This window comes from Podarcis melisellensis (genome assembly GCF_964234715.1).
Source record: "Podarcis melisellensis genome assembly, chromosome: 9".
In the NCBI taxonomy this organism is placed as follows: Eukaryota; Metazoa; Chordata; class Lepidosauria; order Squamata; family Lacertidae; genus Podarcis; species Podarcis melisellensis.
The window spans coordinates 77,023,817-77,049,415 of NC_138541.1; the positions used below are offsets into that span (position 1 = coordinate 77,023,817).

The 25,599-nt window shown below is 45.6% G+C and overlaps 2 protein-coding genes across 8 annotated transcripts; both read left to right on the forward strand.

The window, feature by feature from the left end:
- The first annotated feature begins 693 nt into the window (after positions 1-693).
- On the forward strand, positions 694-6,357 carry HYKK (hydroxylysine kinase). Of its 2 annotated transcripts, none has more exons than XM_081926307.1 (5): positions 694-833; positions 2,595-2,944; positions 3,580-3,722; positions 4,195-4,381; positions 5,751-6,357. In XM_081926307.1, exons 2-5 carry the CDS (start codon positions 2,602-2,604, stop codon positions 6,209-6,211), a joined length of 1,134 nt encoding a protein of 377 aa, XP_081782433.1. In that variant the 5' UTR covers positions 694-833; positions 2,595-2,601; the 3' UTR covers positions 6,212-6,357. The 2 variants fall into 2 exon arrangements, with proteins under 2 accessions (XP_081782433.1, XP_081782434.1); XM_081926308.1 differs by lacking the exon at positions 5,751-6,357 and adding an exon at positions 5,155-5,744.
- A 1,618-nt stretch (positions 6,358-7,975) lies between these two features.
- Positions 7,976-20,932, forward strand: PSMA4 (proteasome 20S subunit alpha 4). Of its 6 annotated transcripts, none has more exons than XM_081925782.1 (9): positions 7,976-8,124; positions 11,468-11,492; positions 12,094-12,136; positions 13,251-13,413; positions 14,900-14,977; positions 17,870-17,958; positions 19,111-19,241; positions 19,412-19,535; positions 20,566-20,932. In XM_081925782.1, the coding sequence occupies exons 2-9, from the start codon at positions 11,490-11,492 to the stop codon at positions 20,718-20,720; spliced, it is 786 nt and encodes a 261-aa protein (XP_081781908.1). In that variant the 5' UTR covers positions 7,976-8,124; positions 11,468-11,489; the 3' UTR covers positions 20,721-20,932. The 6 variants fall into 6 exon arrangements, with proteins under 6 accessions (XP_081781908.1, XP_081781911.1, XP_081781910.1 ...); XM_081925785.1 differs by having other exon boundaries at positions 7,976-8,121; XM_081925784.1 differs by having other exon boundaries at positions 8,111-8,118.
- The last annotated feature ends 4,667 nt before the right edge of the window (positions 20,933-25,599 follow it).

Below are 25,599 nucleotides of genomic sequence, written 5' to 3' on the forward strand. Positions count from 1 at the left end.
CCACCCGTGCTGAGAACTCGCAAGCTTCATCTAGCTCTCCAGGTCCATGTAAGGATAATGTGTAACATTTATATAGTGCTTGGAAGTTATAAGTATCATTAATTAGTGATCCTCGTGGTACTGAAGATGCCACGAGGCTCTCGGTTACTTTTGCTGCCAGCTGTCCCATCTGCAAGTTTTAATGCGTCTTGTAGCTGTGGCACAAACTGGAGCCCTTGCAGACCCAGAAGGAACAACAGAAATCCAAAAATACTAACAGGTTGGTGGCATTTTGCCACCTAATTAGCTTGCAAATCTTTCCTGTTCAACTGCTGGTGCCTCCTCACGCCGGTTGCTAAGCAACAATCCCCACCCCCTGCAAAAAAGGGGAGAAAAATACTGAATTTGGCAAGTTGAAATCTTCGTGTTTTTGTGAGTTGGCCGAACTGAAAACATGGTCCTACTTTCACTTTCGGAGTGGGCGGACACAGAAATGAATGGGGGGGAGGGGGCTGCTTGTTTGCAGCCAATCAGAAGCTTCCTTCTAAGCTTTCCCAGGCAGTTAAAAAAAGAGCTTTGCATTTGGTGCTCCGAGAGGCGCAGGAAGGAGCCCCGGGCAGAGCTCTTCCGCAGGAGCGAAGCCTCGGCCCCGTTCGCAGCAGATCTTCTCCTTCAAGCCGGCAGAGCTTTTCCCGGGAGGAGCTCCAGCGCCTCCTGCTGGGCTTGGCCTGCCTGTGCGCCACGCTCGAAAACGGGTTGGAGACATCTTTTCTCAGCTCAGCTGGCAGTTCAGCGGGCAGCCCAGTTACTAAAACCAGAAGCAGCAAAGAAGGAAAGCATTCCTGGTTGTCCTGGTAAGAGAACTTTCACTGGCAAAATACTTGTGAATTGAAATAGCACAGTGAATTTGATCATGCTTCCTGTGTGAATTGAGTTACCAAGGCCAGATTGTTTGTGCTAGCAAGTACAGTGGTACCTCGGGTTACATACGCTTCAGGTTACAGACTAACCCAGAAATATTACATCGGGTTAAGAACTTTGCTTCAGGATGAGAACAGAAATCGTGCTCCAGCAGCAGCGGGAGGCCCCATTAGCTAAAGTGGTGCTTCAGGTTAAGAACACACCTCCGGAACGAATTAAGTACTTAACCCGAGGTACCACTGTACTCATTTGTGCATGTGAATGATCTCTGTGGTGTATGGGGTAGTGCCTCTGGTGGGGGACACGTTGTGCTCCTTCTGGGGTAGTTTGTCCACCTTTTGGACCCCGCCCTGCACTCAACTCTCCCCTGTGGTTCCTAAAAGCTATCGGCAGGTAACCACGGCCACATTCCCAGGAATGACTTTGACTGGCCATCTGATCAAGGCCTCCAACTGGTCTCAAATCCTCAGTGAGTCAGGGACTTCCTATGCATGCAAAGACAGAGTTGGGCAGATTGAGCAGACGAGACCCAGAGTGGGTCCAACAGTCAAGAAGGCAATTTCTGCAGAGGAAAGCGAGGGGCAGATGGGGCTCAAGGGAGTCCACCTCAGAGAAGGCAAACTCTGGTGCCTTGTGGGACATCTTCAGGAGAAGAAAAGACCAAGGAGTAAAGCCTACATAAATCTGGAGTCGAGTCCCTAAGACGGTTGGATGTCTCCTGTATGCCTCCTTCCAGCAACACCTGCAGCCAAGCTGGTGCTCTGCTTTCCTTTGGACCCCATCCGTGAGGCCAAGAGGGGGGTCTTCTCATCTGGGCAGCCCAGGACCTCCATGTACACGGCCCAGGCTTGTGCCCCGCGGAGAGGTCATTTTGGCACCGCTCACACAGCGCTATGACTTCACACCCCCAGGTGAGAATCCCTGATCTGGTGGTGGGACTTTAAAGGTAAAGGGACCCCTGACCGTTAGGTCCAGTTGTGGCCGACTCCAGGGTTCTGGCGCTCATCTCGCTTAGTCTGGGTCATGTGGCCAGCAGGACTAAGCTGCTTCTGGCGAACCAGAGCAGCACACGGAAACGCCGTTTACCTTCCCGCCAGCGCAGTACCTACGGTATTTATCTATTTGCACTTTGACTTGGTTTCAAACTGCTAGGTTGGCAGGAGCAGGGACCAGGCAACGGGAGCTCACCCCGTCGCGGGGATTCGAACCGCTGACCTTCTGATCGGCAAGTCCTAGGCTCTGTGGTTTAACCCACAGCGCCAGCCACCTTTTAAAGCTCTGAAATAAATTTGTCTGTTCCACCACCCCCAGTCACCATTGCTGCAAATTCCATAAGTTATGTGCAATGTGAAGAAGGATTGTTGTACCTTGCTGTTGCTACATGTAAGGGTTTTTTTTAATGTACAAAGGTTAGGAAGCTTCTCACTTTGTTTAACAGAGTCCAAGGGTCTCTGTTGGAGAGTTTTGCAGTAGAATTTTCAAGTGGGACCTGTTATCAAAATAGGATCTCCCTGAGAAGAAAATAATAAAACTCTTGTTTGCTGCCAACTTTTGTCGTTCAGCTGACAAACTCCTAGAGGACTACACCCAGAATTCTGATTTAAGGTGTTGCATGCACAGTAGCTTACCTGCAAAACTCAATCTAAATGTTCTGTTCTTTGTCATTGTTGATTGTAATTACTATCCTCTTACAGATGCACAATGTCGGCTGAAAATAAGCAACAGTCTCTTAAGAAGCCAGCATTCAGCAAAAAGCAAGCCACTGAATTGGTCCAAAAGATATTCGGATTAACGGTCTTGGAGCTCAAACCGTTGCCGAGCTATGATGATCAGAATTTCTATGTGTGTGCTTCGGCTGCACTCGAAGGGAAAGCAGAGAGCGCCCAGACTTTTGTCCTCAAAATAATCAATTGTGAAGACAGCCAGAACACTGAACTCATCGAGGTGCAGACCCAGGTCATGATATTCCTGAATGGCGAGGGCTTTCCCGTGCAAACTCCTCATTCCACAAAAGAGGGTGGAATAATGTTTCTGGAATCCGTAGGTGAGGGGGTTGAAGATGCATCCAACATTGCTATTCTGCCAGATCCCATCTAGTCCAGCAGGAGACCAGCTGCCTTTGAGCAGCTCACAAGCAGAACAGGAGGGCAGCTGCAGTCTCCCTGCTTGTGATCCCATGCCCTCCAACATTTCCCTGATGAAAATAGGGGTGTCCTATACAACAACAATTTTATTATTTATACCTTGCCCATCTGGCTGGGTTGCTCCAGCCGCTCTGAGAAGCTTCCAACATGTATGAAAACATTATAAAACATTAAACGTTATAAAATCTCCCTATAGAGGGCTGCCTTCAGATGTCGTCTAAAGGTTGTACAGTTACTTATTTTCTTGGTGCCAACATTTCTCCGATGAAAATAGGGACGTCCTAACAAAAAGCAGGACATTCCAGGATCAAATCAGAAACTGGGTGGCTTCTGTAAAGCCAGGAGTGTCCCTGGAAAATAGGAATGTGATTGTATTGCATTTGTTTTTTGAAACTCTTATTTATATTTTGATAATTTTATTATTACTGTTTTTAAAGTCAGTTTTTTTATTGCTGTGATATCCTTTTGTGTAACAACGTAGAGCTCTTCTGTATGTGAATGTTGCTGAATAATATTAAATCTCTTTGCTTCTTAGACACTGGCTCTGCCAAAAGAGCATATATAGTGCGGCTGTTGAGCTACCTCCCAGGCAAAACGGTGGCCACGATCCACACGAGTCCTCCTCTTCTGTATGAACTTGGGCGGATGGCAGCCAGGATGGACAAAACGCTCACAGAGGTGAGATTTTGGAATATGCCTTAGTTTTAGGTGAGCCCCGTAACTAAGACTAGCTGCTATTTTAATTTCCAGCAACGCCATGGAGTAAGCCAGCAGTTTGGGTGCCGGGGGGGGTTCAACCTGGGATTTGGGTGGGCTAAACATTTTTTGTTGACTTTATATCGCTTTTATGTGCATCTGCTGGTGCCAATCTGTAACCATTAGGCAATGTGAGATATTTGGCTCCAATGTTTGGGTAATGGAGAAAGCTGAAAATGCTCACATGGGGTGGGGGGAGGGGAAAATGCAGAAGGTCTGAGGTTCAGTGCCCCCCAGTATTTCCAGGTTGGAAGGGGTAAGGCCTCTGCCTGAAACTCTGGACAGCCACTGATCTGGGAAGATAGAAGCCATCACAGCAACACTGCCCATATGCACTCAGCGATTTTGTTTTGTTTTTAATTGAAACAATGTATTCCTGCCCCCCCCCCCAAAGAAATTCCAGCATCCATGGGCGAGGAGAAGTCTCCACCGAGGCGGCTTCATCTGGAACCTGGCTAATGTCCCTCTCCTGGAGCAATACATTCATGAGCTGGGCCGGAGCGAATATCTGGACGCAGTGAAATGGGCCATTGATCAGTTCAGGCGTAAAATAGTCCCAAACCTACACTCCTTCCGGCCCTGTAAGTATCTTTTTAAAGAAATGCACAGTGATGTACAGTCATACTTCGGGTTGCAATCGCTGCAAGTTGCGCATTTTCGGGTTATGGAAACACTGAACCCAGGAGTCCTGGAACAGGTTACTTCTGGGTTTTGGCGCATGTGCAGAAGCGCTGAATTGCGTCATGCACAGTCGCAGTGCTGCGGGTTGTGAACGTACCTCCCACACAGATCACATTTGCAACCCGAGGTTCCACTGTAGTTGTTGGTATTTGCAGAGGCACACCTTGGCAAGGAGCTGTACCAGCACCGCCCCCCCCCCCTGAAAAAGCCCACTTTATGAGAAGGAGCAAGGAGGATGGGAAGCTCCTCTTGCAGTGGATCTCGCTGCGACACCAGCATTGTCTGCACACACATATCGGCCATGCATGCCATAGTCTGATAGGTAATTTATGCGGGGGGGGGCATGGCTTGTGCCCCTGGTGGGGGCTGGTTTCACCTTCCCTAGGTGTGCCTCTGACTATTTGATTTTAATTTTGCTAAGTGTTTTTTGTGTGCCTGAGGGAGGTGGGTGGGGAGAGAGATGGTTCATGCATGTGGTATCTCTAACTTCCCTGTGACGCGGTGGTGCTCAGTTGTATATTAGGCCCCAAATTAGATTAAAATAGTGAGCCTTAAAGTACCACTGAACTCTGGGTAACTGATTTCAGCAGAGCCATGCATCAAATTGCATTGTAAGGCAGGGCCTACTGTATATTATTCTAAACAGATTGTTGCCTCCCTTTCCAATGTTCAGGCCAATATGTTTCCAGTCAAAACAACATCACAATAAGAAGACCCTGCTGGATCAGGCCAGTGGCCCATCTAGGCCAGCATCCTCTTCTCACAGTGGCCAACCAGATGCCCATTGTGGGAAGTCTGCAAGCAGAATTTGAACACAACAGCAGTCGCCTCCCCTCCTGCACTTGCAGGGAGCTGTGGAGGCAGAGCACAGGGCATCCTGGCTGGCAGCTGCCCACAGCCCTCTTGTCCATGAATGTGTGTAATCCTCTTTTGAAGCCATCCAGATTGGTGGTTGCCCCTGGCTCCTGTGGGAGGGGGTTCCATAGTTCCATGCCCAAGTGGGAGGCATTGGCAGGCTTGGGGGAAACTCCAAGGGTTACAGAAGTGCAAAAAGTAATCTAGAGGGGAAGTTCTAAGGGGAAGGGGAGCTCAGCCCCAAAAGACACCCCAGTGAGGACTGAGCATCCTCATTGGCCTGACAGTTGGGGAGGGGAAACAGGATAACGACATGGAGTGGCTGGAATCCTGAACAGAAGCATTCAGCACTGCAACATTCTGTTACAGGCCCCACTTGAATTATATCAGTTTTTCTTCGTTCTCCACTTTCAGGTATCATTCATGGAGATCTCAATGACCACAATATTCTAGTAGATACCGATTTTACTTCCCCTAAACGCTCAGAGTACAGGGTGTCTGGTATTTTGGACTTTAGCGACATGAGCTATGGCTACTACGTGTTTGAAGTAGCGATACTCATCATGTACATGATGATCGAAAGCAAGGAACCCCTCAGCGTGGGAGGCCACGTTCTCGCAGGATATGAAAGCATCGTCCCGCTGACGGAGGAGGAGCGAGATGCCCTGTTTCTCCTAGTGAGTGGGAGGTTTGCTCAGTCTCTCGTGATGGCTGCCCACACCACCCTCCTGCAGCCCGAGAATGAAGAGTACTTGATGACCACATCCAAGACAGGATGGAAGCGCTTGCTGCTGCTCTTTGAGATGGGCCAAAAGGCTGTGGAGATGATCTGGTTTAACACAGCAGAAGCGTATGCCAAAAAGGAGCCCTCCTAAATGTTGGGTTACATGGTTATGGGCCGCTCAGATTTACAGTTCTAAAATGGGGCTCTGCCCAGATTAAAGTTCCAGATGTTATGATCAGGGAATCTAGAATACTGCTACCTGAATGAATTATGCCAATACTTACCGGTATTTATCCTTTGTATCCTGAATTTCAGATTTATTCCATTGGGCAGAGCCCACACACACAGGCCTCTGGAACGTCTGACAAAAACTAATGCCTGTGTTTGCTTTTTTCCTCCTCCCCCCACAACCCCCTTGCCTTTTGTGCCCTTGATTGTAAGCCTGTAGGCAGGGACCAGATTTTTACTGATTGCTGTAAGCTGCTTTGGAAGCCTATTTTCATCTGAAGTGTGGGATGAAAATCACTTTAAATAAATATTTTTGGGAAAGCTTATTATTCTATTGCTGGACCTTTCCTTCAAATATCTGAAGGTACTTTGTAGCCCCGAGAGCTCCTGACTGATCCAAGGTCTTTGCTTCCGTTTGCTGGGCAGAGCAGCTGGGGAAACACAACCAGATCGGTGGGGTAGAAATAATAAATTATTATTATTATTAATATTGAAGCTGAGTAGTGATCCCCACCCAAATTCCCTTCCCTCTATAGGGAAGTTTCTTATGTCTTCCTGTGTTTTCATTTGTTGCAAGCTGCCCAGAGTAGCTGGGGCAATCCAGTCAGATGGGTTATATTATTATTTATTATATCTATCCTGTGTGTCAATAATAATAAGAAAAATAAGTTATAACAATATTTATACCAGCCTTTCCATTAAAAAGCTCAAATACAACAATTTAAAACAAGATAAAACAATTTATTGATATGATTAGAGTACAGTGAAGGGTTGTTTGAAACATGGTGGCATTATTATTATTACAGTGTTACATTCATTTCCCATTTTTTCGCCAAATAGCTCCAAGTGGTACACATACTTCTCTGCTGCTCTGTTTTATTCTCACAATGACCCCGTGAGGGAGGTTAGGCTGCGAGGCAGTGGCTGGCCCAAGGCTGCCCGGTGGGTGCAGGTCCTTGCCTGGCACTCTGCCCCAAGGGCTGGGCAGCCCCCACTTCCAGGAAGGGCGCCCAGGAGTTCTGGCGCTGCAGACGGACGGAGGGCAGAGCGCTGTCTGCTCTCAGGCTTCCCCGCAGCTCAGCCTTCAAGGAGAGGGATTTTCTCCAAAGGTTGCATCTATATGCAGAAATTAACATATGCACATTTTGTGCACATTGGAGTTTTTTTTGTTTTCCAAGATACCTTTCCTTTGGGTGCCGCCCAACTCTTACACCAGACTCTGCTGCTTCCCCCAAAAATGTCCAGATATGAGTCACACTGCAGATGGGACACACTGGGACAACCAAGGAAAGGGAATTTGTCTTTTCGAAGACATCAGAAGGGAAGTTTTGCTTTTATCTGTGCTGGAAGCCATCCAGAGTGGCTGGGGAAACAGTCAGGTGGGCGGGGTATAAATAATAAAGTAATATCATCATCATTTTGGTCAATAACAGGGCATATAAGACCCAATATAGCACATTAAAAACACTCTTAGATACACCCGTAAATGTACAATTAAAAACCATATAAAATGTTTCGCGTTTCGTATTAATTTACAAAGTCCAAGGGGGGGTCAGCGGCCCCTCCCTTCCTAGGACTAGTCTGGCCCTTCGCTCCCCTCCGACCCGCCTCCTGGCCCCGAGCGTCCCCCGCCGCTTCCGTCTCTCTCTGGTGCATGATGGGAGTTGTAGTCCACCCGCGGGGACAATGGGATCCGACTCGGAAGCGGAGCGGGGAGAAGCCCCAGGCGGGCGGTCTGGCCCTTCGTCTCTATGCCCGCCCCTCTTGCTCAGCAGTGCGCAGGCGCGCGGCGCCCGCCATCTTTCTCGCTTTCGGAAAGCGGCGGCGGCGGCGGCGGTGAGTGAGTGAGGCTGGCGGGGGCCGAGGGGCCTCGGGCGGCTCCGGGCGGCGGGTCCTCGCGGCTCCTGGCGGCGGAGCGGGGTCCGGGGGGGGGCGAGGGGCCTTGGCCTGCAGGCTCCTCCGAGAGAGGCCGCCGCCCCTTCCCGGGATGACTCGGCAGGTTCCTCTGCCTGGGCCGCAGTCCGACCGGGGCAGCTGGGGGGGGGGCGGGCAGGCTGGAGAGGATGCACTGCGGGGAAGGGTAGGGCTAGGCGACCCCCAGGGGTCCCTTCCAGCTCGTCCCTCATTCCAGGAGTAGCTTTCTGGCAGACTGGAGTTCAACAGGTGGAGCTGCCGCGACCCAGCGAGCGAGCCAGCCATTCCTCCTTCCACTTGGGCGGCCCGCCCTGCGAGGGAGCCCGGGGGAGAGGCAGTGCTTCTGCTGTTTCTTCGTCCGTACTCTATATCCATTTGCTGTTATTTGAAACAGTGCAGTTTTGTGGAGGTCGGGGAATAACACCCGCTCCCCCCCCCCCAAAAAAAAATTAGTAGGAGCATTTTGCCAGTTTCCCTTAATGTTTGTCTTTGAAGGGAAGAGGGATCTCTATCCTGTTTCTCTTCTAGGGGTGTTTCAGTTTAGAACACCATCCTTTTCCTTTGTAACCAGCTGTGTTTCTCTGTGAGATCGTTTATGATTATGTTCACACATTTGGACGTTAACTTTGCCGAGAATAACATTTCATACACCTAAAGTTTGAAGTGGTCTTGTGCCAATGCTAAGAAAATGTTTTAAAAGTGTGGGAAGAGAGGGATGTTGCTTAGGAAAATGCTTAGGGTTTTTGTTTTTTTAAAATTGACATATTAACGCTTGAATTGAACTTATACAACAACTTCACAAGCTCATCGAAGAAAACTGGGAGAGAAGATCCCAGCAGACGACAGGAATGCCAAAATTATCAATCTCTTTAAAAAAAGGTGATAGAATGGATCGTGGAAACTATCGAGGCATCTCTTTATTAACTGTGGCCGGCAAATTTTTTTGCAAGGATATTAGCAAACCATCTCTTAACAATATCTGAGGCTACCCTTCCTGAATCCCAAAATGGTTTTAGGCATTCTATGGCAGGCACCCCCAAACTCTGCCCTCCAGATGTTTTTGGGACTACAACTGCCATCATCCCTAGGTAACAGGAGGGATGATGGGAATTGTAGTCCTAAAACATCTGGAGGGCCGAGTTTGGGGTGCCTGTTCTAGGGGACAGTGGACATGATTTTCACCACTTGATAGCTTCAAGAAAAATGCGGAGAGGAAACCAACTCCTGTATATAGCGTTTATTGACCTGACTAAGGCCTTCAACACTGTAAATCATAATGCTTGTTTACGAAGCTATTGTACTACCAGCCTTACTGTATGCTTGTGAAACATGGGCCACTTATAAACACCATCTCCAACTCCTCAAAAGATTCCATCAGCGGTGTCTCTGAACATTTTTACACACTTGGGAAGACAGGCAAACTAATGCCAGTGTACTGGAAGAAGCAAATATCACCAGTGTCAAAGCAATGATTCTTCAACAGCAACTTTGTTCAACTGGTCATGTTGTGCGGATGCCTGATTATCGTCTTCCAAAGCAACTACTCTATTCCGAACTTAAAAATGAAAAGCGTAATGCTGGTAGTCAACAAAAGAGGTTTAAAGACTCCCTCAAGGCAAATCTAAAACAATGTAGTATTAAACTGACAACTGGGAAACATTGGCCTGCGAGCGCTGCAAAGCCTTTTACTAAAGGTGTTGTGGACTTTGAAGATGCTCGAACTCGGGATGAAAGGGAGAAACATACTAAGAGGAAGGCACGCTTGGCAAACCCTCACCGTGATCAGCGCCCGCCCAGAAACCTATGTCCCCACTGTGGAAGGAGCGTGGATCCAGAATTGGCCTCCACAGTCACAGACTCAATGTTAAAACGGTGTTCATGAAAAACAATCTTACTCGGCTACTAGTGATCACCAGAGAAGAAAGAAGAAGATACTCTCTAATTCTGTAGCTGCTTGGGGGCGGGTAATTCATAGTACAGTGGTAGCTTGGTTCTTGAACTTAGTCCGTTCCAGGAGTCCATTCGACTCCCGAAACCATTCAAAAACCAAGGTGCGGTTTCCGATTGGCTGCAGGAGCTTCCTGCACTCAAGCGGAAGCCGATGTTGGGCTTCCGAAAAATGTTCGCAAACTGGAACACTTACTTTTGGGTTTGCGGCATTCGGGAGCCAAGCCTTTTGAGTACCAAGGTACCACTGTAAAAGCAGAACTTCCATATACCAGGGATTAAGGGAAGAGTTTCCAGGTCATGGTAGGCTGAGCATTTCTTCCCCTAGAAAATAATTACTGAATGTAGTTGGACAATATTCCCTTCTCTACTCATATATAAAAGCTTGTGCCATTATAAATCTGTTAATATTTAAGATGTCACAAATACCTTTGATGCTACAAAATCTAAATACCAGGTTGTGCAAGGATTTTTAACTTGGTTTACTGTAGTCAGGATAGCTAAGTTGGTAGAGAATGAGACTCTTAATCTCAGGATTGTGGGTTCAAGCCTCACGTTAGGCAAAATTTTATATATGGAAGTTTTATGATGGCCTATACTTGTAATAAGGGTTGTGCTGTGGGTTAAACCACAGAGCCTAGGACTTGCTGATCAGAAGGTCGGCGGTTTGAATCCCCGCAACAGGGTGAGATCCCGTCGCTCAGTCCCAGCTCCTGCAGTTCGAAAGCATGTCAAGTGCAAGTAGATAAATAGGTACCGCTCCGGTGGAAAAGTAAACAGCATTTCCGTGTGTTGCTCTGGTTCGCCAGAAGTGGCTCAGTCCTGCTGGCCACATGACCTGGAAGCTGTCCGTGGACAAACGCCGGCTCTATCTGCCAGTAAAGCGAGATGAGCGCCGCAATCCCAAAGTCGTCCGCGACTGGACTTAACGGTCAGGGGTCCCTTATACCGGTATTTGTAATGTCTATTAAAAGTTTGGCGAAGTAAGTAGATTCCTGCATTGCAAGGGGTTGGACTAGATGATCCTTGTGGTCCCTTCCAACTCTACAATTCTTTGATTCTATGATTCATCTGTTTCTAAAACAGTGTTTGGTAAGTGTGGGATGTCACTGGTATATGCAATTAAAGCTGCCAGTTTTCTTACTGGTCCTGGCAGTCTTTCTCTCAGAAAAGTAGCAGATGAAGCTTTTCTTGGCATGGATGAATGGTAGGAATTTCCATGAGACAGGCTTGCTGTTAAGGGCTTTGCAGAACATTCAGGAAAACGTTGGCAATCCTGTGTGTGATCCATCTAACACCCATTTGGTTTCTTTTGCAGCATACTACAGTCTACAAGCACCATGGTGAGTTTCTGTCCTGTTTCAGTGGAAGATGGGTATATTTTAGCAATGAGGGTGGGAGCAGTTTTCAGATTACATAATGTAAGAACAGGTTGCAGAATCACACCCGTGGCCTACCTAGTCTAGTATCCTGTTTTGACAGTAGCCAACCAGATGACTATGCAAAGCCTGCCAGTAGAGTGTGAGTGCAACAGCACTTTCCACTCCTGCAGTTTTCAGCAACTCGTGTTTAGAAGCACTCTGGCCGTAGAAGATAGCCAGTACTAGATTGAGGCTCAAGCTGTATGAAAACAAGGTTAATGAAATGGGGGGAGGGGCTATGTTGACAGGTCCACAGTTATATGCAGAATAAAATTTTGTTCACTGTTCAGAATTTGTGCCTCTGACATGCATTGACATGGGACCCAAAGGAGAGTTAAGGATCCCCGTTGAGTTTCAAATAGACTGTCTTTTGTAGCACAGTTTAGAAGAATAAAACTAGCAGTGGATAAGTTTAGCAGCTACCTATCCAGATGTTTTTTCCCACGTTCTTATTTTTCCAAGTACTATGGATGTTGCAGTTTATCATTTGAATGGTTTGTAAATTAAATAATCATCTTTGCAGTCTCGAAGATATGATTCGCGAACGACAATATTTTCCCCAGAAGGTAATTGCATTGCAACATTTCAATTTTTGTCTTCATCAGCTGCTCTGATAAAAATGAAATGATGCTGTTTCCAAGGTGGCAGTTATGGAGCTTTGCAAATGGTTCATTGGTTGTAATATTTCATTTTTACATTGCTGTAATCTGCCTTGGGAGGTTGGCTGTGTACTGAAGCATAAGGATTTGATCTCCTGGGTTGCCATAAGCAGCAACTGAAGTTCACCTGAGGATAAACTCCTGTGCACACTTACCTTGAAGTACATCTCATTGAAAACAGTGGAACTTGTTTCCCAATAAACATGCGGAGGGTAGCACTGTGAGCATAATGCATTTGAATATTAATTATCTTAACTATGGGTTTTATGGGTTGTAACCAGATGTGTCCCCTGTACTGACAGAAAGCTCTTTCATCCAGTGGAATGAAGCTATATTTACCCATTCTTCCAGGCCACCTCCCAGTTCTCTGGAGCAGATTTTGAATGTTATAATTGCAGAGGGGATAGGAAATTGGTAAAAGAACTACAACAAAAACACTCTCATTCCCCTGGCAAAATTCTGCACGGAATTAAAGAGTCTTCCATCAGAATGAAGGGCACCCTTAGTTACAACCATATGCTGTTATTTTACACTAACATTATTTCTGAAAGTGGCAGTCTTTATTTATTATTCTATGTGGACTTGGTCAAAGTGGATTGGAACCAGAAATAGCTTTCTGCAAATGGAAGGATTCCTTCTGTTTGCAGAGGAGACCCCAATCCAGCCCAGGCTCCCACAGGAGAAAGGGTGAGTCAGTGATTTCTGCCCATTCCCCTGCGTCTCCCACATTTTCCAGAAAGCTGCTCTGCAGGGTCCGGGTATCCTCGTGAGAGGTGGCACTGGGGACTGCAGAGTGAAGGAGGAAATGGCAGAAATTGCTGAATCACTCTTTTTCCCAGCAGAGCATCAGAGTAGAACTCTCCTTGTGGGAAGTCTGGGTTGCATGCTATATATTTTGTTCATATTTTGTTCTGGAACAAAAGAATCCCTGGCTAGGACACAAATGAAGGAAATTTGATGCTTATGCGACTCTGGCCTAGAGTTTAAATCAGTGACTCAGCTGCCAGTATTACCCCCTCAGGTCGCCTGTATCAGGTTGAATATGCCATGGAGGCCATTGGACACGCAGGCACCTGCCTGGGGATTTTAGCAAATGATGGAGTCTTGCTGGCAGCAGAAAGGCGCAACATCCACAAACTTCTGGATGAAGTATTTTTTTCAGAGAAAATATACAAACTCAATGAGTAAGTTGTATGCCCCTATGTTTTATATAATTTTTTGTTTTGTGGTACGATTATAAAAGTTTTGAGGAAAAGTCTCAGCTCAGTGCCCCAAATTCAATCTCTCACATCTTCAAGTAGGGCTAGAAAGAGACCCGTCAAGTAGGGCTAGAAAGAGGCTACTGTCAGTTAACATAGAAAATACTGAGCTAGATGGACCAGTGATGTGACTCCATATAAGGCAGCTCCCTATTTTTCTGCAAGTTCAGGTTATGAGGTATTGACGTCTTTGATTCCCTGCCTTTTTCAACTTCCATTTACAGGTGTCTCTTTCAGGGCTGCTGCCATAGCAACATTTTTCTCCTAGCAGAAATAATACTGTGCTAACATTCCTTTTCTGTAATGAGTTGATGTATAACTTTGCCATCAATTTCTATGCATTTAATTCAGAAACATTCAATAGCATTCCTATATTTCAGCAACAAAATATTCTGTATTTGATTTCTCTATAGTTCTTGCCATTCCTCTTCTAGGCATCAATAGTAGGAGCCATAACTCTCCCCTGGACTGTTAAGGAATATTTTACCATATCAACAAATTAACTTAATGTTTATTCGGTTTAGGCTCCATACCAATTTAGGCTACCCTTTCTTTTCCTAAATCCAATCCTTAAATTACTTACTTTGATTTCCTTCTGCTGAAACAGTAGCTATCATGTAACCCTCTTAAATTCAGCAAGAAAAGCATTTAGTAAAAACAAGTTAGAACTGTTGAGACACAAAGTACTTTTTGTCAAGAAAGCAGATACAGCAAAACTTTTTTTAATACCTCTAGCAGCTGTTTCCAGTTTCCAGTGCTCTCCTTTCCTACCTTCCACTTTACGCTTTCTGCCTTTGATTCTGTGTTGAAATTTTGGCAGGTGAAGCGTTTCTGTCTAGTACTTCTGGCTTGTTTGCAGTGCATCTTCTCAAGTGTACCCTCCTGTGCACCCTATTGGATGCTGAATCTGTCATCTCTATACGTCCACCTATTTTTGTTGTTATCCAGTAAGAGCACCAACCCAGTTCCTATGCCTCCCCATCCATTGTTTCATGCATCTCTGGGTGGGCAGGTGCCCTTACTTTGGGATGATCCATATCTGGACTTCCCAAGTGTACGATTTTTTGTCATCTTCTTACAAATGTTTGTAAGCGGTGTCAGTATTGTTGAAAAATATTTGATGTGACCAGAGGAGAGAAAATTGTTTATCTACTTGTTTTCAAAAGTCCAGCTGTGTGTTTCATTATGATAATTTGTGGATTAGTTTTGATGACATAGAAGCACACTCACTGTGTTAATACAAGTCATTTGATAAACCCATATAATCACCAAACTGTTTCAAGTAATGACTATGTGCAGTGAAGATATAGGCTTGGAGCTAAGTGTGCCATGGTGTTACGAAATAGTGCCTCTGCTTTATAAAATGGTACGTGAAGCTCACAGTCAAACACAGTGATCTTCTATATTCCAGGGATATGGCTTGCAGTGTGGCTGGCATAACTTCAGATGCCAATGTGCTAACGAATGAACTGAGGCTGATTGCACAAAGGTACGTTTGTTTGTTTGTTTGTTTGTGTGTTTGCATTCTTCTGCCCAGGGCTGCCAGCAACAACCTTCAAGCACAATACAGGCATACAAGTTATCATTAAATCGATAGTAACCTTTAAAGCACAGTGCAGTGACAATGAACCCTGTCTGTTAAAATGTACAGCTAACTATCAAAAACCTGACTAAATAAATACTTTAAAGTTGATACCTAAATGACAATGCAGGCAGGAGAGAATAGTAAAATCACAAGAATGGTTGGAATCTTTAAAAGACAAATTCATGACAACTGATGTTAGGCTTGGGACCTAAAGTCCAGCAGTATGACAAAATCACCAGACATACTTGTTTTCTTCTTGTATCAAAAGATGTTACTAATATGTAAATTCTGAAATAAAGACAATATGTGACTTTAGATTTCAGACTTGCTGTCTAAAATTAAATGGAAGTATTTCCATGTTCAAAGGAGCCAATTGTTTAGACCAGCCTTTTTCGATCTTGGGTTCCTAAATGTCGTTGGACTACAACTCCCTTCATCCCTGATCACTGGCTATGCTGGATGGGACGGATGGGAGTTGTAGTCCAACAGCCTCTAGGAACCCAAGATTGAGAAAGGCTAGTTTAGAATGTACAAAAAAACCCCCAATGTTCTGTAGTTAGATCCTAATCAAACCTATCATAAGTAAATCTTACAGTATTTAGTGAGATTTCCTTCCTGTTAGTCTTTCATCTTTAGCCGTAATCTGCAGAGATTAAGCAATCTGTTGATGGTGCCTTACTTTAAAGTTTAAAGCATATGAGGTGATATCCAGTGTTGTGCACAGGGACTTCCCCCTTCCTCTCCTTTCGCCTGCTCTAGGGTGTAATAATGTAAAGGTAAAGGACCCCCGACAGTTAAGTCCAGTTGTGAGTGACTCTGAGGTTGCGGCGCTCATCTCACTTTACTGGCCAAGGGAGCCGATGTTTGTCTGCAGACAGTTTTTCCAGGTCATGTGGCCAGCATGACTAAGCCACTTCTGGCGAAACCAGAGCAGCGCACAGAAACACCGTTTGCCTTCCTTTTGGCATTCTTTTGAACTAGGTTGGCAGGAGCAGGGACCGAGCAACTGGAGCTCACCCCATTGCAGGGATTCAAACCGCCAACCTTCTGATCGGCAAGCCCAAGAGGCTTAGTGGTTTAGACCCCAGTGCCACCCGCGTCCCACTCTAGGGTGTACCACCTTGCAGATCTGCTCTAGGGTGTACCACTACACTCTAGAGCAGATTTGGGAGACATGCAGGAGGGAGGAGAGGAAGGGGAAAGTCCCCTTGTGCCATCAGAAGTCTGTTCTGCTTGCAGATGGGTATTGCAGGTGAGATTCAATTGTATTCCAGACACTTAAACATGTTTAAATTGCTTCTTAAAACCAGTGGGATGAGTTTTTTGCTGTGACTTGATCATGACCATTGACCAAAATCCCAGGAAAAGCTGCTTGATTTTGGGAGGGACTGAGCTGCCCTTAAAGCAAGGGTCAATTGCATGCCTTGTTAGAAATCTTTAAAAATAGAATAGTCAAAGAGTATCTAATCACACCTCAGACAGAGCAGAACAATCTGTCCTCTCAGTGATTTTTTTTTTTTTTGCTAAGACAGCAAGATTTCGAAATTGGACAATGAAAGTGGTTTGATTACCTTATTTTCCTTCTTTCTGTGCTCCCCAATTTTTCTTTGTTTCAGCTTCCATTAAATAAAAAAGACAAAAGATAAGAGTGGCTGTACTCTAATTTGCTCTGTGACCCAGTTTAGGGTCCCAACGGATCAGCTACAGAATGCTGACTTGGCTTTTGAATTAAGTTATTTTAACAATCCTGCCTGCCTACAAATATTTGGATTTTCTTCAATCCTTTTAATTTACCGGTATATCATTAAAAGTAATGATATAAAGGCATTGATGTGGATTTAGAGCAGGAATGGGGACTTTTTTCATTTTCTGGGCAACCTTTTGAGGGCCACGGGCCTGTGGTTGGCAGGGAAATGAATGTACAACAGATTGAGGATGCAAAGCCATTCATAGTACAAAACCAAGAAGAGTTCTGGGGGCCAGATAGAGAGCCCCAGAGGACTGCTTTTGGCCCCTGAGCCTGAGGCTCCTCTCCCCTATTCTAATGAGTCTTATAGGAGCTTTGAAATTGTAGGTTTAGCACTGTGTCTTTCCTAAGCTGGGTTTTTGTGTGCAGCAGTCCCCACCTGTACTGTTTAACAATCCCAATGCAGCTTGATGTAGGTCCTCCAGGCTGTAGTGAAGCAGTCCCTATGGCAGATGCTTGAAGGAAGGGTGAAAGGGATCAAAACAAGACGGAGAAGACCAGTCTCTCCAGTCATCCTGGGGGGGGGGGGCGGTGTTGGAATTTTTGTTTTCAAGCATGGCAATCTGTTGGGGTCTGAAAGTAAAACGTAAACATAGTGCTTATTTGTAGCTGATTTGTGCAATTTCTATAGGGATTTTAAAAAAACAACAACATTTATTTGATAATATTTTACCCTGGTGCTGTAAGAGTTGTTCCAGGTAGCTTCAGAAGTAGATGGGAAACCATTAATCATTGCACCTGGTGCACTAGCACATTCAAGAGGTCCACAGCATGGTGACTCCCTGTTTGTGGACTGCTCTCCCCAGGGAGACTTGCTGGTGCCTTTCTTACATATCTTTAGGCACCAGGTAAAAATATTCCTCCTCTCCCCGGCCTTTGGCTAATTAAATAATATGTGGCCTTTTAAGGTGGGGTGTGGGATTGTTTTGGTTTGTTACTATGTTATGTATTTTTGTGTTTTTCTATTGTAAACTGCCCTATGATCCTCGGATGTAGTGTGGTTTAGGAATTTAATAAAATGTTTGTAAATATTGTGCCAATTGTTCTAGGTATCTGTTGCAGTATCAAGAACCAATTCCTTGTGAGCAGTTGGTAACAGCCCTGTGTGATATCAAGCAAGCTTATACACAATTTGGAGGTAACATTTTTACCTTTAAAGTGGCAAATAAAAAGTAACTTGGAATACAGAGATCTGTCCTAAAAAGTTAGATTCCTAGTCAAGTACAGGAAATCACCACTTTCAACACCAATAATTTAATTCATGGGTAAGCAAACTAAGGCCCAGGGGCCGGTTCCAGCCCAATCACCACCTAAATCCGGCCCACAGACGGTCCGGGAATCAGTGTGTTTTTACATGAGTAGAATGTGTCCTTTTATTTAAAATGCATCTCTGGGTTATTTGTGGGGCATAGGAATTTGTTCTTTTTTCTTCTTCAAAATATAGTCCGGCCTCCCACAAGGTCTGAGGGACAGTGGACAGGCCCCCTGCTGAAAAAGTTTGCTGATTTAATTATTGCTGCTGGGCTGTAAGCATCTGGCTCTAATTCTGCGGGCATAGATTGAGCCCAGAGTCAGACTGAAAAATTGACTTTGAGGCAGAGCTCCCTGGAAAGGTTCACTCACCATCCCTGTGTCTGGTGGGAGGCTTCTTCAAGTGGTGAGTCGCTCCAGTGGTGCTTGAATCGCTTGAGATGGCAGTTCAGTCTGGTGTAGTTAATTAACCAGCAGAACAAATTGTAGTTTGGTCCTCTGAATTCTCTCTTTGGGGTATAGGTGACATGGATCTTTTATTATTAATTTGCCTCTGCTTTTTAATTAAGAAATCTGCCTGTTGACCTTGTTGCAAGGCTTGAACGGAGTTGTTCATTGTGTCTGATTTTCCAAAATGCATTTCAGGTTTTTGTCTTAAATAAATATTTACTTCAAAATAAAACAAGTTTTTTTGGGGGGGGTGGGGGAATCGGTCCTTAATCACTCTGTATATGTTTTGCAGTTACTTATGCTTGTGTGTTGACTCTTTCAAAGAAACATAAGGGGGAAGCTGCATGAGGGCAGGCTGACAAAAATAGGTCTCTGGCATCCTTGTTCTTCCACACATCTTGGAAAGAAACTGTGGGGGTGAGGCACTATTGGAGCTTATCTTAAGCGGCAGAAGTTCTGAACAAGCTACTAAATCCTAGTTCATAGAAAAAGGATTTTGCATTCGTCTTGGCTTTTCCCCTTTTGAAGTGGGACTCTTGGCAAATTGTCCTTCTTAATTTAAATCACTCATAACCTTGTGTTTTAACAGGAAAGCGTCCTTTTGGAGTTTCACTGCTGTACATTGGCTGGGATAAGCATTATGGATTCCAGCTCTATCAGAGTGATCCTAGTGGGAACTACGGGGGATGGAAAGCCACCTGCATTGGAAACAACAGTGCTGTAAGTTGGTCATCTTGCATGCTAAATTCCTTCTTTCGTAATCTTGAACATAACTTTTTTGCAAATAGAGCATCCAGCAGTAAGGTCGACGCTAGCAGGCTTTGACACTTTCCCTGTCTTACATAAAGGCACAGCAGAACTGCAGTGTCATCTTTTATGTTCCTTAACAGGCAGCTGTGTCAATGTTAAAGCAAGACTACAAAGAGGGAGAAATGACCTTGAAATCCGCCCTTGCCTTGGCTGTCAAAGTCCTGAACAAAACCATGGATGTCAGTAAACTCTCTGCAGAGAAAGGTGAGCAGTAATGCGTCCTTTCTTGTGAGGCATTAAGATGCCATCATAAGAGATTTTGGTCTTCCCTCTGGGAAGTGTGTATCTGTTTAATAAATGCTACAGTTGGCAGTGTTTTGCTAATGCTCTGTATGTTTGACATATTAAATAATTTAATCTGTCCGCATCATCCATAATGATTTTTCCCTGTCTTAATATGAGTAGCATGACAGTGCCTAATAGCTGGTGGTGATGGTGGTTGTATTTCCTTCCACATATCTCCCAAGATGATGTATAATACATCCTGAATTTTCTTTAAAGATCTGTTTTCCCCATAGGAAAACTGCAGAGTGTTTTGGGGAAGGCTCAGGCTCAGTATAATAAAGGCTCAGTATAATAAAGCCTGCTTAAATAGTTACATAGGAGACGTAGAAAGCTTCCTTATACAGAGTCGAGCTCTGCATTGACTGGGTTGCAGGCAGGAGTCTCTCCCAGCCCAACCTGGAGATGCTGGGGGTGGAGTCTGCGGCCTTCTGCATGCCAAGCAGATGCTCTGCCCCGAAGCCATGAGCCTGAGCCGTCCCCAAAACACTCGGCAGTTTTCCTATGGGGAAAACAGATCTTTAAAGAAAATTCAAGATTGCAAGGATTCTGACATGCTCAGTATTTTGTTAGTGAAAATGTTGTGAAAACCCCTGCGGTGTTTGGATGAATGGTGGTATACAAATTTCATAAGAATAAAGACAAGGAACTTCCATTATCTGCTGAAGTGTCATAACACCTTCTATCTTTATCTTGTACTTCAGTATTTTCTGTTGGCACTGGAGAGAAGCCACAGTTAAGACATTTGCTCTAGTTTGGTGTATTTTTAAAACAGAGGACGGATGTTGACTAATTGCCAGTTTAATAATTTAAGGCAGTCCCTTTCATATGCCAGTCATACAAATTGAGAATATCTTTTGTAGGGGCAACTTGTACCTTCTTCCTTTGGCTGACTCAATTCAAAAGAGGCCTTAGATATTAAAATGTATCATTTATATTTTTCATGTTTCAGTTGAGATTGCAACCCTGACAAGAGAGAATGGAAAGACAGTAATAAGAGTTTTAAAGCAAAAAGAAGTGGAAGTGTTGATAAAGAAGCATGAAGAGGAAGAAGCCAAAGCAGAGCGTGAAAAGAAAGACAAAGAGCAGAAAGAAAAAGATAAATAACTTAAGCACTTTGAAGTGGGGGAAATGGGCCTTTTTCGATAAACAAACACAGATCTTACTGGTGGAGTGAAGAAGCTAGTAATGCTGTATATTGAATCGGGTCCTTTTGTACCAGTAAAACGTGTTGCCCACTTCTTCAGAGAATTATAATTTCTTGGTTCTACTCATCTTTGTTTTTTATTACTTAATAAAACAATACTGTTAAAGTTTGATTGCATCTCTGTTACATCTAACTCGTTGAAGCAAACATCTTGGTTTGAAAAATATGGCAGCTCGGAATTGAAGTCAATAGGACCCATAAGATATTTTGCCTCTTATTTGTAGTCATGATGGGAAGGAAGAAAAATGAGGTCTCTGAAATACATTTGTTAGATCTCTTATCCTTCACAGATGGCTAAAGCACAGATAGCACAGGAGAAAAATAAGCTCCTTACTACCCAAAATCACATTTAATACATGTCTTGCCCAAGGCAATAATCTTTTGTATTCTCTTAAATTACTCTATGAAGTGATTTAGAAATCCCAGAATGCAATAAATGAGCAATGAATGATGTTTTGTATAATGCATAGCTCCAGGTTATTTTTAGGATGAGTCTGCTAACTAGGAAAAACAAAACAATAAATAATGGATGCTTAAATATTTTAGAAATGTGTCTCCTGGATGCATGGTTTGGTTCTGAGTTTGTCAGCAGGTAAAATGACATTTGGTCAAAAATGGCTAAAAGTGCAATCCTTTTACATATTTACTCAGAATTAAGTCCCATTGAGTTGAATGGAGTTACTCCCAGGTAAGTGTATATAGGGTTGCCACCTCAACCTCTTTAGCACTTAACTGGAAGCAAAATGCATTTGAAATGATAATTGCTTACTACTACAGATGTTGGCTCATGTTGTCCACAGTGTCAAACAAACTGGTGATTTGTCCAAGATTCTTGCAAATAACATATTTTTGCCTCCCCTTGTGAGGAATTGTGGTGTAAGCTTTCCCCGGATCGCTTTTAGACATGAAAAATAGATCGTAAAGGCAAATAATCAAATCAGTTGAGGCCAGTGAAGTTAACTCTTCATTCAAGGAAACAAACCACAGCTTCAGCCTGGTAGTCTCAGCAACAATTTCCAGGAGGTCCTGCTGGGATGAAGCAGTTGTGAGGCCTGAAGGTCCCTGCTTTCCCAGGGCCCACTAGGACTCCTCTCCAGGGCCTTTCCCATGCAGTCTGCACACAACCTCCCTCTGCTCTGCCTGTTTCATTTCTCTGGGAGGGAGAGGAGCTGGTTGCAGCAGGAGGGGGAGACTCCCTGGCCTCTTGCGGCTCACTAAACCCTTTCACCTCTTCTGCTTCTGGCACCCCTCCCAGTCTGCTGCTCCCTCTGACCACTCTCCTCTTCCCACCACCAGTCCCTGGCTCTGAGTCGCCTTCCCCAGGGAGCCTCCCTAGCTGATTCCCCGACTGATGCTTCCCATCACTCCTCTTCATCCAGCCAGCCCATGAGATCCTGTGATTAAGATTTAGATCAAATATCTTTATTGCAGTCCATAGACCCACAAAACAGTTTCAAAATAAGATACAGTTAAAACAGCCAAACAACAGGTGAGCATGATGGAGCATGATGGTCTTTGTTTCTTGCGACCTCCGAAAGAAACTTTGCCACGGCCAGTGTAATGTCATTTGACCTATCCTCCAGAAGGAATTTAATATGGGAGGCTTCAGATTTTCCCAGCAAATTTGCTATTGAGCGTTTGATCAGTTGATATCTTGCTTGCGCATACTGCCCACAATGCAGTAGGATATGCTTCATGCAATCGGTGTCCTGAGAACATAAACAAAGCCTATTCTGGTGATTAAGATTAGCTATACTTCTAAATGAGTGGTCCAAGTTCCTGAAAGTACATGCAGCATATTTGAATACTGCTACAAAACGTAATGATACAATTTTACTTCTGCCATTCCTATAAGGGTTGTGTGAATAGTGGCTGCAAGTACAGAACTGTCTATAGAATATTTCATTCGGCTAAGAATCTGCATGTATATATAGAAAAAGTTAGTTTGAAGAACCTTAACTTTCTTTGCACCTCCATGTTCTAGAATCAGCAAGGGATACCCACATGACCTGAAGGTGCTGCTGTGCAATGCCAGGTCAATGATTCATAAGACCACTGCCATCCATGACTTGATCATGGATGGAGGACTTGACCTGGCATGTGTAACAGAGACTTGGTTGGATGAAGCAGATGGGCCTGTCCTTGCCGCTGCTTGCCCACCAGGTTTCTCTTACGCACAGCAACCCAGGTCATGTGGGTGGGGAGGGGGGGTTGCAGTGATTTTTAGGAAGTCATTAGTTTGCACCAGGCGACCTATTGGGAAGACCCAGTTTTCCGAGTGCATGTTCTGGAAGTTGGGCAATAGGGGCAGTTCAGGATTCCTTTTGGTGTACCAACCTCCCCGCTGCACCAAGGATTACCTGCCCGAGCTGCTTCAGGTCGTGGCGGATGTTCTCCTGGAGACACCTAGCTTGGTTGTCCTAGGGGATTTTAACATCCATGCCGACACGACCTTACAAGGGGCCGCTCGGGACTTCGTGGAAAGCATGGCCTCCATGGGGCTGTCCCTGAATAAGTCTGGCCCAACCCATAGCCGCGGACATGCCTTGGACCTGGTGTTTACCTCTATGGATGTTGGTGATCTGACACTAAGTAAAAGCGAAACGAAAGAAGTGCCATGGTCAGATCACTTCCTGGTGCAACTGAACTTCTCTGCGACCCATCCCCTCTGCAGGGAGGTGGGACCAAAGAAGCCAAAGGAAGACCAAAATTTGAATTTTGTTAAAATCAGATAAAATGTGTATGAGTGTGATGTATTGAAAATTAATAAAAATTATTTTTTTAAAAAAAAAATTGGATGGTCTGCCCCTGCCACTTAATGGATCCAAATGGTTTCCAGAGAGTGGTAGGGGATGCTTTATCCCATGTTGATGGCCTTTCAGCTGATTCCCTGGTGGCCCGCTGGAATGTGGAGTTAACCAGGGCTATTGACTGTTTGGCTCCGAAGCGACCTCTCCGATTGCATGGAGCCCGGACAGTCCCGTGGTTTTCCACGGATCTGAGGGCATTGAAACAATCGTTGAGACGGCTAGAGCGCCGGTGGCGGATAACTCATTCCGAATCTGACCGGACACAGGTTAGAGCTCAACGTCGAGCCTACCAAGTGGTGATAGCGACGGCGAAGAAGAATTTCTTCATTGCCTCTATTGCATCTGCAGAAAACAGCAGCAGGAGACTTTTTCAGGTGGTTCACAATTTAGCGGAACCACGTGCAACATCAGGGCCCAGTACGGGCCACATGTTCTCCTGCAATGATTTTGCAAAGTTTTTTGCTCAGATTCGGGAAGAAGTAGACTCCACCATGGGAGCAAGGCCGGGGCGGGAGAGTGCTAGAGTTTTGTCTAGTCAAGTTGAGTGGGATCAATTCCAATCTGTTACCTCCGAGGTTGTGGACAGGCTGCTTGGACGAGTGAAACCAACCACCTGTCTCCTGGATCCTTGCCCATCCTGGCTTATAAAAGCTAGCCGGGAAGGACTGGGCGATGGGCTTCGTGGGGTGGTGAATGCTTCCCTCCATGAAGGAGCCTACCCAGACCCGCTGAAAGAGGCGGTTATTAAACTGCTTCTTAAAAAAACATCTTTAGATGCGGCCACAATGGCCAACTATTGCCCAGCCTCAAATCTTCCATTCTTGGGCAAGGTGATTGAGCGAGCAGTTGCTGAACAACTCCAGGCACGCCTGGAAGAAGCGGACCATTTGTATCTGTCAGAGCTGCCTCCAGGTCCCGGCTCACAGAGGACCAACGCTAGCCGGTAGTAATGTACAAAAGTCTTTATTGAGGTTCAGTTTCCATTTACAAGCCGCAGCGTGCAGCCCTACGTCTAGACACTAGATCGGCGAAGCCCTGTCTGAGTCTCCACCCCCTGTACACCAGTTTAAGACCCTAGCCTTACTCCACCTTTTCCGTTGCTCCTTTCTCCTCCGGGTCCTTCTGCCCCCCGGTGTCTCCTCCTTCCTGGACTCTTCTGACGCTGACCCCCCCTGACTCATGTCCCTCCTTTCGGCGGGCTTTAGGACCTGGCTCCCTATCCGGGCTACCGACTGTGCCGCTCGCCTGTACATTTGAACTTGGCGCGCGCGCCCAGCTTCCAACTTTCCTCTCCGATGGAGGCGTGGCCAATCCTGACTCATCTCCTCCCGCTGGCGGTGAGCAGCCTGATCCCGATACCTGGGACTCCTCCCCCCTACTGCTCTTTGGTGGGGAAGCTGGTCCCGATTTCCAGCTGCTGCTCTCTGAGTCCCCTCTGGCCCCTTCTTCCTGGGGTGTCCCCCTTGCTCTGACCCTGGGAGCCCCTTTCTGTGAGTCTTCCGATTCGCTGGAAAGACTCAGAGACCTCGGACCACTGTCATCGCTTACGTTTCCTTCGGATTCCTCCCCCTCGCTCTCCGTTTCCTCCCTTTCCTGTGCCTCTGCTCCTGAACCCCTGACAGTATCCCTTCCATTCGGGATTCAGGCCTCATCATGGGACTGAAACTGCCTTGGTCGCACTGGTTGATGATCTCCGGCGGGCTAGGGACAAAGGTGAGAGCTGTTTCCTAGTTCTGCTGGATCTCTCAGCGGCGTTTGATACCATCGACCATAACATCTTTCTGGACCGTCTTGAGGGGCTGGGAGCTGGGGCACTGTCATACAGTGGTTCCGCTCCTTCCTCCTGGGCCGCGTTACTCCCGAGATTGTGGGCAGGTTGCTTGGATGCGTGAAACCAACCACCTGTCTCCTTGATCCTTGCCCATCCTGGCTAATAAAAGCAAGCCGGGAAGGGCTGGGCGATGGGCTC